Raw genomic sequence first — 20,590 nt, 5'->3', positions numbered from 1 at the left:
TGCCACCGGGATTCTCTGAGGAACCTGTACCTTCTTGTCAGGATTTTCCCAAGCTTTTTCAAAAAGAGCGTTCAGTTTATGAGAGGGAGGAAACGTTACCTCAGGTTTCTTTCCTTTATACATACAGACCCTTGTATCAGGAACAGCAGGGTCCTCCGTGATATGTAATACATCTTTTATCGCCACAATCATGTACTGAATGCTCTTAGCCAGTTTAGGATTCAATCTGGCATCACTATAGTCGACACTGGAATCAGAGTCCGTGTCGGTATCTGTTATCTGGGTAAATGCACGTTTCTGTGACCCCGAGGGGCCCTGAGCTTGCGACAATGCATCCTCCGTGGATTTTCTCCATGTCTGGTTCTTATACTCAGATTTATCTAATCTTTTATTCAACCGAGCCACATTTGCATTCAAAACATTTACGCAATCAGCAGTCGGCAGTGCCGACACGGTCACTCCCACAGTCTTTTCTGTCCCCACTCCAGGCTCCTCCTGGGAAGAGCACTCAGCCTCAGACATGTCGACACGCGTACCGACACCCACAACCACACTGGGGCTATAGGGGACAGACCCACAGCAAAGCCTGTTAGAGAAACACAGAGGGAGTTTTGCCAGCTCACAACCCAGCGCCTATCCCGGTACTGAAAACGATTTAAATAATGCCTCAGACTTGTTAGCGCTTTTATAATAATAATACCAGCACCAAATCAACTGTGCCCCCCACCCGTTTTGCACCCTGTTACTTGTACAGCAGTGTAGGAGGTCAGGACCAGCGTCTCTGCAGCTCTGTGAAGAGAAAATGGAGCCGGTTAGAGCTGTGAGGGCTAAGCCACGCCCCCTTAATGGTGCGCTTCAGCCCCTCTATTTTTCCAATTTTTATACTGGCGGGAGTCTGGTTTTAGTGCCCAGGCACTGTAACCTCTTTTGCCAGTTATTTATTCAGGATTTATGCTGCCCAGGGCGCCCCCCCTGCGCCCTGCACCCTGTAGTGCCGCTGTGTGTGTGGGAGCATGGCGCGCTGCGCGGTACCTCAAAGACACTGAAGTCTTCTGCCGTCACTGAAGTCTACTGATCTTCTTTTACTCACACGTCTTCAGACTTCTGGCTCTGCAAGGGGGGTGACGGTGCGGCTCCGGGAACGAGCATCTAGGCGTACCTAGTGATCAGACCCTCTGGAGCTAATGGTGTCCAGTAGCCTAAGAAGCAGAGCCTTGAAACTCACAGAAGTAGGTCTGCTTCTCTCCCCTCAGTCCCACGATGCAGGGAGCCTGTTGCCAGCAGGTCTCCCTGAAAATAATAAACCTAACATAAAGTCTTTTTCTGAGAAACTCTGGAGAGCTCCTCAGTGTGCATCCAGTCTCACTGGGCACAGAATCTAACTGGAGTCTGGAGGAGGGGCATAGAGGGAGGAGCCAGTTCACACCCCTTTGAAAGTCTTAAAGTGCCCATGTCTCCTGCGGATCCTGTCTATACCCCATGATTCTTGAAGCATCCCCAGCATCCTCTAGGACGTATGAGAAATTATAATTAAAAAGATGAATATAATTGTACACAGTAGGTCATATGTAGTTGTGCTCTGTGAAACACAAGGTTGTCCTCACATCTGAGTGATGCTACATATAATGGTTTGCACTGTTGTAGAGGCAGTCTGCATATTGTTGGTTACAAAGGGCTATGGCAAGGCTGGGAACACATATGTTACCTCCTCCTATTTTAAATTACAAGTCCTGTCATACACTCAGCACTGGAACACACACACACACCTGACTTGTTTAATAGTATATACAGTATAGACAAATGGAGTAAGGTGCACCACAGAGTCCTTGGAGTAAAGAGGGAGACTAATATCACATAATGTAGGTGGAGTACCAAGTGGAATATCACGTAAATGGGCAGTGCTGTCTATACAGTAGATGCTGGCCTACACTGGCCACACATACTGTATTGGGTCAGTTTGTTCCAAGTCTGCCAAACCGGCTGACTAAATATCCATGTGCAGGTCTCCACCAATAATGGCTGAGTGATAAATAAAAATAAAAAATAAAAAAGCCAACTGCTTTAATTGGGATACTCAGCCTTTTAGACTTTGTCCTGGCCTTCAGTTAGGCCGATCTTTTTAATTTAGCTGTCCATGTGAATGACCATATTGAACATAAACCCTTTTTTAGTGAATTTTAATCACCCGAGTCCTCAGGGGATATAGTTGGCATCCCAACGGTCAAGGTGCCGGCGATCAGAAGACAGATACAGGAATCCCGACAGCCAGAATCCCGAACGCAAGTATACCAGGCAGGGTTAGGCATTAGGGGGAGGGAACAAAGGTTAGCAGACTTACTAAAATGTGCCAAGATTCTGACCGCCAGAATCCTGACTGTCGGGTTCCTGTACCGAAATCGTCCTAAGAAGAGTACGACTCATACATCAAATAGGTGATAGTTAAGATGTGATTTTTCTTCCGATTTTGACTATATGGTCAAAATCGTAAGAAAATATAGTGCATATTGCACCGTGTGTATAGTCCTTGTGATGCCGATGCGCAGTCCCGCGGGTTCGGCATTGCAAGGAAAAACAGACTGTGCAGGCAGCCCAACATTGACTATATCGGTGGGGTCGGGCTCCGGCCACATCGAATAGTCAATGTCAGGCAGTACAGTGCATCGCACCGTGAGTACACACCTTCAGGAACAAAAACTTACCGAGCTCCAACCAATAATTACTACTAATGGGGAGTGGGAACGCAGACCGCACTAAAATTATGTCACTGCAGTCTTAAAAGATGTGCGTTCCAATTAATGGGGGAAAATATGTCACTGAGGGCACTGTTGCTCCACTACAGGAAAAAAAAAAAAAAAAAAAAATCTGTTGTGCATGGGATGAGTGGGGAGCTAAGAGTCTCCCATGTCCCCATTTCGACACCTCCAGAGTTAGGACCCCCTCTTTCAAGCTACAGTATGTGGTTTATGTAACAAGCAATGAAAAGGAGTGCAGAGTGGATATGTGAATTGCCCACAGCAACCAATAAGATTTGAGGTAGCATTCATCAAGTACAGTCTATAAAATGATAGGTAGAAGCTGACTGGTTGCTATTGCAGGACCACAAGTAGGAAGGGTTTGGGTGGGGGGGGGGGGGTGGGTGCAGCAGGTCCCAGAGCTCCCTGCAGGCAGCCATGTCCCCAGTGGTGTCAGGATGCGTCACCATTGAGAAGGAACATACCACCAAGCCTAGGGAAGGGTATAGTCACACATGTTTTCTTGCTATGTGTTAAATTGTGGAATACTTGAAAAGAATTCCTACCCTGGAAACCTAGGCTGCACAGATAAACTGTCTTCACATACACATATCAACTATTGGAGGGAGTGCAGAACACACCCCCACCTGCACATAGTCACACACGTGCTGGGTGTACCCAGGCTCCTCTGACAGCGCACCAGACACCGCTGAGGTGCTGGGTAACAGTGATGGCTTGATGTCAATCAACCCCCACTGTAACTGTAATGAGCGAGGTCCAGGGGGACCCGGTTGGTGTGGCCAGAAAACACATCAGACAAGAGAACCAGTTGGTGAGTGAGCGGGCACACGTGCTTATGATACACATAGGGGAGATCCAGCATCGCATCTGGGGGTCTGGCGCTGTGCAGCTGGGCATCATGTCATCCTGGAGTAAGACCTCGGGGTGTCATGGATGCTAGAGGTCCTCCCCCCACCTACAATAACACCCCTTGTTTTGCGGTGCATTCTGTCCCTCTATAAAGTGTGGTAAGTAGGGGGATGGATATAAATGTAAGGTCAGAAAAGGGAGGAGGGAGGGGGGAGGGGGGGGCGGAAGTAATGGTTTGCCAAGTCACTGCCCTGCCTCAGGTGTCAAAAATCCTAGTTTCAGCCTGGCTATGGGCAACTTCTCCACTGTTTTCACTGCTTGATTGATACATCAAACCCTACGTCCGGCTTGCAATTATTGTCCAATGATCAGTGGGACCACCTGACAATAACCCCTACACTGCAGTAAACATTAAGAAGTCCAATGATGGGGAAGATGTCCCAGTCTCGGCTTCAGTTAGCTCAGAGTCACCCACATTATTCCCTAGTTCAACTTATGTGGCCCGTTAGTAGTAGTCTATTGATCACAAGATAATATCACCCTGCTGTACAGAAAACATTATTTTCCAGAGATGGGGGAGTGCATTAAATGTGCCCCATACATACACAGGGGCATTCTCAGTTAAAGGAGCACAGTACCAGTATGGGGATGTTTTAATGCCCAGATTTCCCTTCTCTTGTTTCAAATAAACACAGGGTAGCAGACTCATTTGAGGAGATAGGTTTTCTAGTTTCCAAAATGATACGATTCATTTAGGCTAACATTTTATTCCTACACATTGTATATGCTTCATTCAAGATGGTGAAACCAAGCAAAAAAAATGCACTACAAGTGCAGATTTAATTTTTTTTTTTTTTAAATATGAAAGCCCAAGTGTACAATCCTGATTTTTGGAAAGGTGGGTTAACCACAAGAACCACAAATTATTTCTAGGTGCGTTTAGAAAAAAAATATGGTTTCATGCTATTTCAATAACATAACACTCCAATATTAGGTCAGTTGTATTTGCCATGTTAGAAGGAATTGAATGATATACTGTATTCAGAAAAGTCAGTCTGATTAAAAAACAAGGTATAATTTGTGTGGTAACTGCATAAAACATATTACTGATACTGATGTTGGAATAAGACATCACAAATAGTGCAAAAATAGGCTCAGCACAGAAGAAAGATAGATATTAAGGGGGAATTCAATTGTCTGGTGGAAGATTCAAAAAAACCCTGCGGCGTGTTTTTTCCCCCCACAGCCGTGGGGTTGTGCTATTCAATTAGGGAACAGAAAATGAGTCGCCGGTAACTTCTCTATAGATCACCACATCTATTTTCTCACACCTACCTCCAGAGCAAGTTTAATTTTTCTTAAAATTGTTAATTTTAGGAAAAATTAGTGGTACTTGCTCTGGGACACCAGCGGCACCCTCTCCACCCTCCTCCTACCCCCCCTTGAGGACTAATTAAGCATTTGTATGTTTCCAGATAGCTTGATTAGTCTGTCATTACTCACCTTCTGAAGTGATTGCCTTCTCCTCCAGCATCTGCATCCGGGTCTTGTGCAGCATGGTGAGTATGTGAGTGTGTATAAGTATGTGTGATTATGCATGAGTGACCCCCAGTGTGTGTGCCTCCTCCCAGCAGCCCCCTCCCCAGTGTAAAGATGGAGGGGAGACCACTGGACAGATAAGTATCTTTTTCTTTGCTCGCACCCTAGAATTTTCAGTGCTGAAAACCATTTTTTTTAAATTGGAAACTGCGGGTATCAGGAGCACGCATACCCGAAATTGGGCACAAGGTTTGTTTTTTTTACCTTGCTAAACCTCATGCCAAAACTTACTTTTAAACATGACATATAGGGGCATATTCTTATCATGAAAAAATTGTGCAATGAGAATTTTTAGTTTTCAATTCTCATAGAATTCTCTCACAATTTTTTCAGTATTCAGTATGCCAGCATGAGAAAATTATCACTTCAGAAAAACTGGCCTTTTTGAGAAGACAGTTTTTCGGAAACTGAGACTGATAATTTTTTCCCATATATAATATTCACTATAGTATTACAGCCCTGCTCACCCCTCCCACCTGCCCAACCCTGCCGACTTCTTCATAAGGGGTGTCCGGCTGCAGTGAACATGCTGCAGCCGCGGCCTCCGCTCCTTCCACCGCCGGCGGGGTGGCCCGGCGTTGGAGATTACAGTGTTCTCTCCCCCCCCCCCCCCTCCCCCCGCTGCCGAAGTTGCCCGCAGTGCCTGGCCCCAGAGAATACACTGCACGCTCCTGACCCTCTGTCACCCGCCGTGTGTACACGGCAGCTTGCGCTGAGATTAGGGAGCTGTTTGCCATCTCAGGATGGCAAACAGTTTTACCATCAAACTCTGGAAAAAATGCTTATCTGGAGTTTGATAAAGGTCACAATTTATACATCTCTTGCGGAGTGTAGAAATGATGACATTTTAGTTATAATGAATATGGCCCATAGTGATTTATGCTAGAAGGTGACAAGGTTTTATGGAGAAATAAGGAAACATTGGTCTTTTCTTGGACTATTGACCTAATAGCTGCCCATAAACACAAAGATCTTTTCTTCTGTTTATTGTTGACTGTTCTAGGACAAGTTCAAATTAAATTTGTTAGCTTATCATTATGAAACAAAAACTTGTGAATGTGGGAGGGGTGCCCACTCTTCCGGGGCTTCCGCGCGGTTGGGAAAGCGTTGCCGGCTGCCGGGATCCCGGCAGTTCGCATACTGACCCTGGGATCCCGGCGGCAGAATGCTGGCGGTAGGGGGGGTGGGTGGGCTGCGCAACAAAGCCCCTTGCGGGCTTAGTGGCTTGCTGCACTCGCCACAGGTTCTATTCCCACTCTATGGGTATCTTGAACACCCACGAGTGGGAATAGACCCTGTGGGTAGGCATTCTGACTGCCGGCACTTTGATTGCTCAGGATTCCGGCGTCGGCATGGTAACCGCCGGTATCCCAAACGCTGGTCACATGACCGCATCCCCTGCAGGGGACTATCCGTAATATCTAGAGGAAAGAGAAAGGAGAATGACCATAAGATGGTCATCTACCAAAGAAAGCTTACTTTGTGGCGCACTCTTTTGTTTAGATCAAATATGAAATAATTATGGAATTAAAACTTAACATTTATTAGATTTATTTAGAATAAGACGGTCAAGTTCAAACATAAACAACATAGATCGGTCAGTATTGACCTACAGTGATCCAAAAGATTCACTGTATAAAAATACAAATCATGTATGTGTGGCTAGAGTTCACTTGTATACGTATACATTTTATAATTTAAAATTTCTTTGGAACAGAACCACACTTCTACTAAACCAATGAATATATGTAGAACAAAAGTGAAAATAAGGTTTAGACTATTTTTATCGGGTAGTTAAACACTCCCAGAGATCTCTCCAAATAAATTATTGGATCTCATATTGATTACCCGATTAGCGGCAATTGTTAACTCAGCTAGAGCACTTCCCCTTTGATTTGATAAATGAGAGTAAAAATGTCCTCTAAGAAGGCAGGAGTGGTAGGTATTAATCAAATCACAATAAGTGATAATTACCAGCACACTTTAGAGCCTTAGAGTATTAATCAAATCACTATAAGTGATAATCATCACCACATCCTAAATCATTCGCGTCTGTGGATGATCCTACATTGATCACATTCAAATTATTGCATTTCAAGGATGACAATCCTACCAGACATGTGTTGCAATTGGTCTTAGAAAATACATTATCCTTATACTTTTAAATACAATGTGACACCTTAGGCATTAATTGTAGATGCAAATACACCATAATCAAACATCCCTGAACACAAAACCATTTGTCTGTGTGACCTGATGGAAAAGAAAGGGAGATTTTCCTGATGACACTGTGCCCTTCTCTCCCGATAATACAGTCTGTATATATTCTATCCCCAATAAATTCAGGCTATATGAGTGCAATGTATTCTAAGCAATGCCCAATTACATATTCCACATAACTTGAATCTGAACATACATTTCAGCTCCATGAATACATGTATATCACCATCTTATACATTGATCAGGCTAATGAATACCATAAATGCAAAAAGAAATGTATATATTGTTCCTTTTTTAGGGGGCAAGCGGGGACGAGGAAGTTTCCCCGCAAAAGAAAGACGAGGAGGGGGTCAAAGAGGAAGATACGAGACACAGAGATGGGAAACACCAAAGACAGACAGATACCCCAAAAGGAAGGTGAACTACAAGAAGAAATATTAGAAGAAAACACCTTATTGAGAATAATTAACTTATCGGATCATACTCTAACAAAAGGACAAGATGCAGTTTTGAAGAAGGGTCTATCGTTTGCCCCACAAAAAAGCTGTAATCGTTTTCAATGGGAGAAAGATATCAAATTATTTGGACGCAAACTCTTATTGATGAAATATCACGCACGAGGTAATTCAGATCAGAGGGATGACCCGTTCCTACACTCTCAATCCGTAACAGAAGGGGAAAATACGGATATCATATTGCCTTTAGAAAGTATGAGAGATTTTGATGAATATGATCATGAAATGTTATCCATTTTGGAGGAACTTTCAAAAAACCAATAATACCAATACTGAGACAGCAGGAAGGGTCATCTGTAAGAAGAGGTCCACTTTCTTCCCCCAGGATCAGATATGTCCTGAAGTAAGGATTTTTATGGATATGGTAAGCCGTGATCTTGACAAAATTTGTGCACGTAAATCGAGATACAAGGACAATCTCACACGTGAAGAGAGGACAGCCCTAAATGAGATCAGTAAATGGGAGGATGTGGTAATTAAGCCATCCGATAAGGGGGGTAATGTTGTTATCTGGCCCAAGGAAATGTACGTCAAAGAAGCTATGAGACAACTCAATGACCCTCTCTGTTATAGTAAAACTCTCTTCAATCCTACGGACAACTGTAGATTGTCCTTGAATCGTATCATTGACAAGGCTTTGGCTGAGGGGGTGATAACAAAACAGGAAAGCGAGTATCTTCGAGTAGAACATCCTAAGACTCCAACCTTTTATTTGTTGCCAAAGGTGCACAAAAATCTTAAAATCCCCCCAGGTAGACCTATTGTCTCTGGGATTGGGGGAGTCTCTGAAAAAGCGAGTATATTTATAGATACTCACTGACGCAAACATGTCACAAGTTTACCATCTTATGTGCGTGACACTGGTGATGTCATAATGAAATTACATGATGTCAAATTGGAACAAAATCATCTCCTAGCAAGTCTTGACATTGAATCCCTATATAGCAGCATCGACCATCTGAAAGGTATTTCTGCGGTTAGGTACTTCCTTGACATGGAAGGTCCTAGTGATTTCAATGAATTTCTACTGAAATTACTACACTTCGTCCTCCATAACATCATCTTCATATTTGCTGATATATTTTACACACAAATACGAGGAACAGCGATGGGCGCGGCTTGCGCACCAACTTACGCAAACCTATACTTGGGATGGTGGGAACGAGAAGTGGTCTTCTGTGAGGAGAATGAAGAGTTCACTAAGAGGATAATCTCATGGATGCGATATATAGATGATATTTTTATCATCTGGGAAGGAGAAGAGAAGCAACTGGTTAGCTTCATTAAGAAATTGAATAATAACATCCTAAATTTAAGGCTAACATATGAGATAGACAAAGATCAGATCCCCTTTTTGGATTTAAGAATCTATAGAGATGACAATGACATGTTGGCAACGAAGCTGTTTAGGAAAAAGACAGCCAGTAACAATCTGCTTCTCAATACTAGCTCTCACTTCCCAGCCACGATACAAAACATACCAAGAGGCGAATTCCTCAGACTGAAGAGAAACTGTACAGAGGATGATACTTACAGAATCCAAAGTAAAGAACTTGCTGCAAGGCTAAAGGAAAGGGGATATAGCATGCGCTGCATTAAAAAAAGCAAGCAGGGCGCTTCTCCACACAGATAGACAAACCTTAATCTTCCAAGAAAGCAGGAGAGTGAAAAAACTTAAGGAGGGTGAAAAACCTCAACCCAGATTTGTGGGTAGCTTCTGCCAAGAGTGGCGGGAAATTAAGAGTGTTATAAATAAACACTGGCTAATACTCCTTAATGACCCAGATCTCTCTTCCAATCTTGACTCCTCTGTGTCAATGAGTTGGAAGAGATCACCTAATCTCAGGGACAAACTAGTAAAAAGTCACTTCGGTCGAATGCCTGGGTGGAGACCCACAATGAAAGTATCTAATCCTTGCAGGAAATGTAAGGTATGTGACCATGTGGACACCAATCCCATCATTAAAGACAGGGATGGCATAAAGGTAGAGATGAAGGAATTTACAAATTGTCAGTCATCAAATGTAATTTATTGCATCCAATGTCCCTGCAAATTGTCATATGTGGGCATGACCACAAGAATGGTGAAGGTGAGGATCATGGAGCATATGGGCAATATTAGAAATGTAGAATCAGATTTGGCAAGATTCAGACAAATAACATCAGTTGCAAGACATTTCTACTATCAGCATTCCAAATCTCCTTGTGAACTTAAATTCTTCTGTCTGGACAAACTAAAAATGGGCATCAGAGGTGGTGATTCAGAAATAGAATTACAGAAGTTGGAAAGTGAATGGATCTTCAAGTTGAATACGGTGGCCCCAGGTGGCTTAAATGAGAGTATCAACTATAGTGTATTTTTGCCAACATGAAATACGCTTACAGGGTTAATTATTGGAACACTATGTCTCCGATACCCTTTGTACAACACATATCTACACACCAATTAGTACCTCTTTATATATATCGCATCCTAAGAGGTCAACTCCGTCTATCCCCTATATGATACTGTGTCCTCCATTTATGTACTTTTGAGATATGTATTATATGGAGATGTCAACAACACCCTAGATGTTCACGTTTTATTCCCTTGCCTGTCTGGATCTATATAACCTCCTCTATTATTTAGGGTGGGAATTCTGCACGCACACTAGTACATATAGAAAAGAAATTCCTCTAATTAATCCACATGTCCTGATTTGTATATCTTTACATGTTAACTATTGAAATATGTAAATATTACATTATACTACACTAAGTTGAAAAAGTTACCTTTATTGGGTTCCCTCTACTGCACTCTGATAGTGGCTTGTACTCTATATTACAATATCTGAATTGTTATATGTGATAATAAGTTCTGGATTGGCACAATAGTTATGATGTTCATCCATCAACTGTGATACTCATTTGGCATTCATGGGCAGATGCTTATGATTGCAGCCTTTTGCCTCTAACCACTGTACCCCACTAGGAAATGTCGGGACATCTGTCATCAAGTCTCCTGGTTTCAACTATAGGAAAACATTGGGGACTCCAGGAATATTTGCCATCCTGTCTATATTCCACCTGCCAGCTTTAACTTCTCAGGGGTAGCGGGCTATCCGAATACTTGCTGTTCCGGTAAAAGTACACTAGTGGAATCGTTACAGCAGCGAACCATGAGATTAATTATGGTCCTGATCAATCATCATCTCTTGATACATCTACTAAAGAAATGATTCCTCCGCTAGACACGTAATTGATTCTGACAGATTGGAATATATTATCTGTTTAGACCCTGACAGATTCCTATATAACATCATAAACATATGACCTATAATTCAGTTAGGGGTGCTCTTTATGCACTAGTGGACATGGTTTGGATATAGCTATGATTATTAGCTTGCCATAACATTTCTCATAGGCAAAATTACTTTAACAAGGGTATTACACATGTCCGATTGTATAGGGTTAGGACACAGTTACGGCTGTTAGTCAGCCGCACTGTTTTACAAATGGGAGATTAACCATTTTCTCTACATATGTAATGGGGGAGCGCATTTTAAGTCTGTCGCATGAGTGTTCAACCCTTACAATATATGTATGAACCTTACATAATTTAGAATGCATACTGTGTCAAAATATAGATACTGGTGCTGTCAATTCTTATTTTCCTATCTTTAGCCAATTTAACCGCTCTTGTAGCACACTCATAGTCTTTTTATATCTGACTTTTTCTCCTTTCCGTCCTCCAATCCTCTCTTTCTTGAATTATAACAGTTCGGTTAAGTCCTTAATAGAACATATATCCAATATGAAGTATTAGTCATATCCAGATTTAACCTACATCCTATATTTATGAAAATTGATTAAACCTCTGGCTAATTAGCTAATTTGACCATCCGGGTGCACTGTTATTTAACTAATTGAGAATGCTATTATTGAAGCTTATCTCTATCCAAGTATGTTAACAATTATTTACTCTATATTGTTATGTATTACGACTTACTATATGCGGATAATGTTTTTTATTGTTTGGTTACTAAATCAATATGTAATTTACTCTGTTTTTGGCCCTTTGATTGCCCCAACGAGTTCAACAAGTATGTACAATTGAAAGCTACGCCCATATTAAAAATGCTACTTAAACAGCTTTGACAGAGAGATCTGTCAGATACCGATGTGAACAAGCTTTGTGTGAAACGTACGTCATCGGCATACCAGACGTACACAGTTTCCGGGAGCGTGGAATTTCCAAACCCGACCCGGCGTCTGGTCACGTGAGCGGCTCTCGGCACTCAGCGTGCACACATCAATGGTGACACACACCCGCTCCTTTTCAGAGCGGCTCTCTCATCCACATTAGGTCTCCTGCTGCCTCTGCACTGTGGCGGCACAACAGAGGAGGGGGAGTCCGGCTTGGGGACAGCAGAAGCAACTCGCACTTCTTCCTTCTGTCCCGGCATCAGGTGTGACCCAAACTCTCATCGTTCCCATTCACTGCAAAACTGCACATGGGACGACAGCAGAAAGGGGAACTGACCTATCATTGCTGGGACACTTTTACCTTCTCACAGTGATACCCATATAGATTATCTTACAGTCTTCTGTCCCTATGTCAAAATCATACATTTCCGTGATACATGTTTGTTGATTATTACAATATATACATTTCTTTTTGCATTTATGGTATTCATTAGCCTGATCAATGTATAAGATGGTGATATACATGTATTCATGGAGCTGAAATGTATGTTCAGATTCAAGTTATGTGGAATATGTAATTGGGCATTGCTTAGAATACATTGCACTCATATAGCCTGAATTTATTGGGGATAGAATATATACAGACTGTATTATCGGGAGAGAAGGGCACAGTGTCATCAGGAAAATCTCCCTTTCTTTTCCATCAGGTCACACAGACAAATGGTTTTGTGTTCAGGGATGTTTGATTATGGTGTATTTGCATCTACAATTAATGCCTAAGGTGTCACATTGTATTTAAAAGTATAAGGATAATGTATTTTCTAAGACCAATTGCAACACATGTCTGGTAGGATTGTCATCCTTGAAATGCAATAATTTGAATGTGATCAATGTAGGATCATCCACAGACGCGAATGATTTAGGATGTGGTGATGATTATCACTTATAGTGATTTGATTAATACTCTAAGGCTCTAAAGTGTGCTGGTAATTATCACTTATTGTGATTTGATTAATACCTACCACTCCTGCCTTTTTAGAGGACATTTTTACTCTCATTTATCAAATCAAAGGGGAAGTGCTCTAGCTGAGTTAACAATTGCCGCTAATTGGGTAATCAATATGAGATCCAATAATTTATTTGGAGAGATCTCTTGGAGTGTTTAACTACCCGATAAAAATTGTCTAAACCTTATTTTCACTTTTGTTCTACATATATTCATTGGTTTAGTAGAAGTGTGGTTCTGTTCCAAAGAAATTTTAAATTATAAAATGTATACGTATACAAGTGAACTCTAGCCACACATACATGATTTGTATTTTTATACAGTGAATCTTTTGGATCACTGTAGGTCAATACTGACCGATCTATGTTGTTTATGTTTGAACTTGACCGTCTTATTCTAAATAAATCTAATAAATGTTAAGTTTTAATTCCGTAATTATTTAATATTTGATCTAAACAAAAGAGTGCGCCACAAAGTAAGCTTTCTTTGGTAGATGACCATCTTATGGTCATTCTCCTTTCTCTTTCCTCTAGATATTGTTTAATGCTTACAGGTGCACCTCCAGCTCAGTTATATAAGGTAAAGGCATTCTGCCTTTCTGATTTCTCTTGAAAGGCTGGTTTCTGAACTAATATCCTTTCTTATTACTATTCACATTGATAGAGCCTGTGCATAGCCCTATAGACTACATGTCTTTCCCCCGCTGACTATCCGTAATACCCTGTGTCTCCTGCAAGATCTGGGAGAGTAGGCAAGTATTATCTGAATGTCACATGAAAATCACAATATAAGCACTTCAAGGTGGAGTAGATTATGGAACTCACCTCAAAAAACCTCTCTGCATAGAACACAAAGAAAGGAGTCTGGATTTTCTGTGCCTCTCCCCACGACTGTCCCATTAAATAATTATAACACAACGACTGGTCTCTAAAATTTGCAGTCAGTTTAAAAGGGATAAAGTCTTTATATTTCAACAGGAGGGTAATCCTAGAAAAACAAAGCAGTAGTATCACATACAGCTCTGAAATATGGTAAAAATGTTGTATATTAATTAAACATCAAATATTGCTGGCCAGCATTTATCGCAAAAATCAATAAGTATAGGCAAGATGAATTAGTACGACAGGGTCTCTAAAATTAAAAAACACCATGGCGTGCAAACATTTAGACTTCAAAAAAGTAATAAAACAATATTTATAAAAAAAAAAATATGAATATGCATATAAGTTTAAATATAATACAGCCACTATAATATACAATGAACAAACAAACATATAAATATACAATGGTAGATTTTCCACTAGGCACGTAGGGTGATACTAGCTGGGGAGGGTGGTGGGGGTGGCAGGGCATGCTCACTTGCATGAGATCCCTAATAGGCTGATGGCCAGATGGGGCCAGGTGATTATTTATTTATTTGTCATCACAACTCATTTTTTATTTTGTAACTGGTGAGGGAGGAGGGAGCAAGAATCAGTAAATTGTGGTGGTGGTGGTGGAGGGGGGGGGGGGGTGAGGTTGGTGCTGCTTTGGCAGTTTTGAGGCCCCAACATGAAGGGGAGAGTGACATGAAGGGGGCGACTGGTTGTGCCTAGGGGCAGCCTGACCCTGAAATTTGCCCCTGATAATAGGATTTTAATATACCTACCGGTAAATCCTTTTCTCGTAGTCCATAAGGGATATTGGGGACAAAATTAGTACGATGGGGTATAGACGGGTCCAAAGGAGCAAGGGTACTTTACAATTCTTCCACTGGGTGTGCTGGCTCCTCCCCTCTTTGCCTCCTCCTACAGCTCAGTTATAGGTAAACAGTGCCCGGAGAAGAACGAAATACTTGAGAGAATGAACATAACAAAAACAGGTGTGGTGAGATTTAAACACCAGCACACCAATACATAACTTAGCCAGCAAGGTCTGGCAACAGTAACAGCTGAACAGGAACACGTAACAGATAACCTGCAGAAAGTCATTACACAGAGGCGGGCGCCCAATATCCCTTATGGACTACGAGAAAAGGATTTACCAGTAGGTATATTAAAATCCTATTTTCTCTAGCATCCATAAGGGATATTGGGGAAAGACTTAGTATGATGGGGATGTCCCAAGGCTTCCAGAACTGGCGGGAACGTGCGGAGACAACTGCACCACCGCCTGCCCAAACTGGGTATCCTTTTGGTTAGGGTATCAAATTTGTAGAACTTCACTAAGGTGTTAGTCCCTGACCAGGTAGCAGCTCGGCATAGTTGTAGGGCCGAGACTCCACGGGCAGCCGCCCAGGAAGAACCCACCGATCTAGTAGAGTGGGCCTTCAGAGATTGTGGAACTGGTAAGGCTCCCGACGCATAAGCCTGTTGGATAGTAAGCTTAATCCAACAAGCGTGGACTGTTTTGAAGCAGGGCAACCCTTTTTCTGCGCATTATATAGCACGAACAAGGAATCCGTCTTCCTTACTCGAGCCGTCCTCTTGACGTAGATTTTCAAGGCTCGTACAGCATCCAGCGCCTCTGGAATATAAGCAGCGTCAGAACCTGATGGAATCACCAGAGGTTGATTCAAGTGAAACGCGGAGACAACCTTCAGCAGGAACTGCCTTCTAGTCCTGAGCTCGGCTCTGTTCTCGTAAAAGACAAAGTTTGGACTTTTGCACGACAAGGCACCCAATTCTGCGACACGCCTAGCAGAAGCCAGGCCCAGTAACATCACTGTTTTCCACGTGAGGTATTTATCCTCTAACGTCGTCAGAGGTTAGAACCAGGAGGACTGTAGAAAGCGTAACATAACATCCAGATCCCAAGCTGCCGTAGGTGGCACGAAAGGAGGTTGTATATGAAGCACCCCTTGCAAGAAGGTCTGAACTTCTGGCAAGAGAGCCAACTTCTTCTGGCAAGAGCTGAAATCTGGACCTTAATGGATCCCAGACGTAAGCCTTTATCTACTCCAGCCTGCAGGAAACATTGGAACCTTCCTAAGTGGAATTCTGCAGAGGGAAATGTGCGTTCCTCGCACCAAGAGACATATCTCCGCCAGATATGATGATAGTGTTTTGGCGTCACAGGTTTTCTGGCTTGCACCATAGTAGCAATGACCTTTTTGGAAATCCCTTTGTGAGCTAGGATGTTCCACTCAACTTCCATGCCGTCAAACAAAGCTGCCGTAAGTCCAGATAGATGAACGGTGCTTGTTGAAGATCCCTTCTTAGTGGCAGAGGCCAAGGGTCCTGTACCACAGACTTCAGGGCCAACCCGGGCAAATCAAGATTGTTTCAACTCTTAGATGTCTGATCCGCTTGAGCATCCTTGGGATCAGAGGAATCGGAGGAAACAGGTAGACCAGCTGGTAAGGCCCAGGCAAGGTCAGCGCATCCACTGCGCTCGCCAGAGGGTCCCTGGTTCGTGAGCAGTAGCAGCGAAGCTTCTTGTTGAGATGAGAGGCCATCAGGTCGATCTGTGGGCAACCCCACCTGTCAATGATCAGTTGCAACACCTGAGGGTGTAGTCCCCACTCCCCCGGGTGGACGTCATGGCGACTTAGGAAGTCCGCCTCTCAGTTGTCCACTCCCGGAATGAAGACTGCGGACAGCATGTTTTTCTGCCCAGAGTATTCTTGACACCCTTTCGAATGCAGGCCCTGCTTTTTGTCCCTCCTTGTCGATTGATGTACGCCATCGCCGTGGCGTTGTCCGACTGTACCTGGATTTCCCGATCCCTTAGTAGAGGAGATGCCTGAAGCAGAGCGTTGTGGGTAGCCTGAAGTTCCAGAATGTTGATTGGGAGAAGGGCCTCCTGGGAAGACCACCTGCCCTGGAACTGCTCCCCTTGGGTGACAGCTTCCCATCATCGTAGACTCGCATCTGTCGTGAGGAGGATCCAATCCTGAATCCCGAAGTTTCGTCCTTCCAAGAGGTTGGAAGACTGTAGCCACCACAGGAGTGAAATCCTGGCCCCGAGTGACGGCTGAATCATCCGGTGCATCTGAAGATGGGAACTGGACCATTTGTTCAGGATGTCCAATTGGAAGGGTCTGGCATATAACCTCCCATACTGTATCGCCTCGTAGGAGGCCACCATCTTTCCCAATAATTTTATGCAAAGATGGACGGAGATTCAAGCAGGTATGAGTACCATGCATACCAGTTCTTGGAGTGTTCTCGCTTTGTCCTCGAGGAGGAACACTTTCTGTGCTACTGTATCCAGTAGCATGCCCAGAAACAGGAGCCGCTGAGACGGTTCCAGGTGGGACTTCGGCAGATTGAGGATCCACCCGTGGTGAGACAGAAGTTGGACAGTGAGATCTATATGGAGCAATAGCAGATCCCTGGAACTCGCTTTTATCAGGAGATCGTCCAGGTACGGAATCACATTGACCCCCTGGACCCTGAGTCGAAACATAATTTCCGCCATCACCTTCGTGAACACCCTCTGAGCTGTAGACAGGCGGAAGGGTAACGCCTGAAATTGGTAGTGATCGTTCAACAGGGCAGACCTCAGATAGGCCTGATGAGGAGGCCAAATTTGAATATGTAGGTAAGCGTCCGTGATATCCAGGGAGACTAGGAATTCCTGTGGTTACAGGCCTGCGATCACTGCCCTCAAAGATTCCATCTTGAATTTGAAAACCTTCAGGTAAGGATTCAAGGACTTCAGATTCAGAATGGGCCTCACAGACCCGTCTGGCTTTGGTACTACAAACAGACTGGAGTAGTAACCCTGTCCTTGTTGCAGTAGTGATACTGGAACAATGACCTGGGACTGGACCAACTTCTTTATGTCCAGTAGTAGAGTACCATGCAAACTTCCCAAAACTGGTAAGCCCGATTTGAAAAATCGTCGGGGAGGAGTACCGTCGAACTCCAGCTTGTAGCCCTGAGAGATAAGGTCCCTTACCCAAGAATCTTGGCAAGAACCGTCCCAGATGTGGCTGAAGTGACGTAACCGAGCTCCCACCACGAGATCTCCTCGGGGTGGGTGTGCACCGTCATGTTGAAGTTTTTGCGGAAGCAGAACTGGCGTTCTGACCCTGAGACTCAGCAACTGCTGGTTTTCTAGATTTCCCCCTGGAGCCTCTCACTGCGTTAGAGGCTCCTCTAGCTCTGAATCGAAATCTGGAGGACTGAAAGGACAGAGTAGACATTTCCGGATAGGTACGTCTCGCAGGAGGGGCCCCCGAAGGGAGAAATGAGGACGTGTCGGCCGTAGCTTTAGAACTCCAAGTGTCCAGGTCACCTTCAAAGAGCCGTTCGCCTCTGAAGGGAAGAGATTCCACATTACGTTTCGCGTCAGCATCAGCAATCCACTGACGTAACCATATGGCTCTGCGTGCAGACACAGCCATAGCTCTAGCATTAACAGTGCCAATCTCTTTTAGGGAGTCACAGAGGACTCTTGCCGTCTCCTGAATGCGAGTCAGTAAGGCAACAGTATCGACTAAGGTCATATCACCCGAGAGACCTTCCTTTATTTGACTAGCCCAGGAATGAATTGCATGTGTCATCCAGCAACCTGCAATGACCGGCCTTTGTGCTACGCCTGCAGCAATGTAAATAGATTTTAGAGTGGTCTCTAATTTTTCTATCTGCCGGCTCCTTTACCGTAAGGGAGCCCGGAGCAGGGAGCATTGCCTTTTTAGAAAGGCAAGAGACTGAGACGTCTACTGCTGGGGATTCTTCCCAGAACTTTCTGCCCTCAGGGGCAATGGGGAAGGTATTCAAAAACCTTTTTGTCACCTGATATTTTTTATCTGGATTCTTCCAGGCTAGTTTAAATAAATCATCCAATTCCGTGGAATTATGGAATGTGACTTTTGGTTCCTCTTGAGGGAGGAAAAATTACTGCCGAGTATTTGCATCCTCAAGGGGGAGCTTTAATACCTCCCTAATAGCCATTATGAGGGGTTCAATACCCTGAATTGGGATGGGATCCCCACTCATGGGGTCCCCAGCATCTTGTATATCATCATCATCATCATCATCATCAGTATCATCTGATAGGAGTGCAGGTAGAGCACGTTTTTGTGCGCCTGAAGCATGCAGGGAGGGATGCTAAGCAGTAAGGCTAGCCACTGCTTGTTGCAGTTCTTGAGTCTTATTTGCATTTGCAGTGAGCTGAGATGACATATCAGACATCATAGTTTTTAAAGCCCCCAACCAGGTGGGCTCTGTATTCTCCCCAACATTAGTATCAGCATGTTGAGATGTCCGACTACACTGCCCACATGATATTGAGCTTGATGTGCTAGGAGAGAACCTGGCATTACACACACTGCAAGACTTCTGTTTTACTACATAGTGAGTAGAAAAACAGATATAATATATACACACAATACAGCCTGATATTATATATGACAAGCCTGCCCTATTGCATGTGAGAGGAGACAGAAAAGAGAGAACTCCAGCGCACCCAACCCTGACCGGCCCCAGTGAGGCTGTCAGCGGTTGATATATCTGTGTAAACACAGTGAGATTATTGATAAAATCCACCAGGGGATTACTGTGCACAGTGGTAGTGGCTCTCCCCCACCCCCTCTATTAATATCTAACAATAGTATAGGCTGTAGCAAACATATTTAAATAATACATAAATACACAAACATAATAGAGCCAGTACTGCACTTTCTAAGCACACATTCTCCCACATCATAGTAAAGCTCCTGTCTCTTCTTCCTGGTAGCTACTCTCTGGTCCAGTGCACTGACTGAGGACTCAGAATCACACTCATAAACTAAGTAGAATAAGCTACCACAACTGGGCATATGCAGCAGCTCTGATCTGTCCCTTAAACTGCAGCTCTAGTAATCGAATTATATACTATTGCTATTGTTGTCATAAACTGAGCCACTGGCCAAGAAGAGGGGGGTTTCCGGGCAACCAGAACACCCCCCGCCCCCCCTGCAGAACTGATTGACCAAACTGAAGGTCCTCAGAGGCCAAAGTATCGAACTTGGAAAACTTAGCAAACGTGTTCGAACCTGACCAAGTAGCTGCTAGGCAGAGCTGTAAAAGCAGAGACACCCCGGGCAGCCGCCCAAGAAGAACCCACCGACCTAGTAGAGTGGGCCTGTACAGATTTTGAAACTGGCAAGCCTGCCGTGGAATAAGCATGCTGGATAGTGAGCCTGATCCAGCGTGCAATTGTCTGCTTTGAAGCAGGACACCCAATTTTATTGGGATCATAGAGAACGAACAGCGAGTCCGATTTCCTGTGACGAGCTGTTCACTTTACATACACCTTCAAACGCCCTCACAACATCCAAGAACTTTGACGTAGCAGAGGTGTCCGTAACAACCGGAACCACAATAGGTTGGATGATGTGAAATGCGGATACCACCTTAGGAAGAAATTGCTGACGAGTCCTGAATTCAGCTCTGTCCTCATAGAAAATTAAGTAGGGGCTCTTGTAAGACAATGCCCCCAGCTCCAACACAAGTCTTGCTGAAGCCAAGGCCAGCAGTGTGACGGTCTTCTAC

At 43.7% G+C, this 20,590-nt stretch overlaps 1 protein-coding gene across 6 annotated transcripts in view; it reads right to left on the bottom strand.

The window, feature by feature from the left end:
- The window catches only part of LGALS12 (galectin 12), a 131,333-nt gene that overhangs the window by 7,049 nt on the left and 103,694 nt on the right, over window positions 1-20,590 (bottom strand). For all 6 annotated transcript variants that reach the window (XM_063944869.1, XM_063944870.1, XM_063944871.1 and 3 more), the window contains exon 8: window positions 13,952-14,114. In XM_063944869.1, coding sequence (XP_063800939.1) covers window positions 13,952-14,114 — 163 coding nt within the window. The remainder of the gene's footprint in view (window positions 1-13,951; window positions 14,115-20,590) is intronic.

The sequence above is a fragment of the Pseudophryne corroboree genome, chromosome 11 (genome assembly GCF_028390025.1).
Source record: "Pseudophryne corroboree isolate aPseCor3 chromosome 11, aPseCor3.hap2, whole genome shotgun sequence".
Classification (NCBI taxonomy): Eukaryota; Metazoa; Chordata; class Amphibia; order Anura; family Myobatrachidae; genus Pseudophryne; species Pseudophryne corroboree.
The sequence above is the reverse complement of the archived record's forward strand: the minus strand, read 5'-3'. Positions and strand labels throughout refer to the sequence as shown.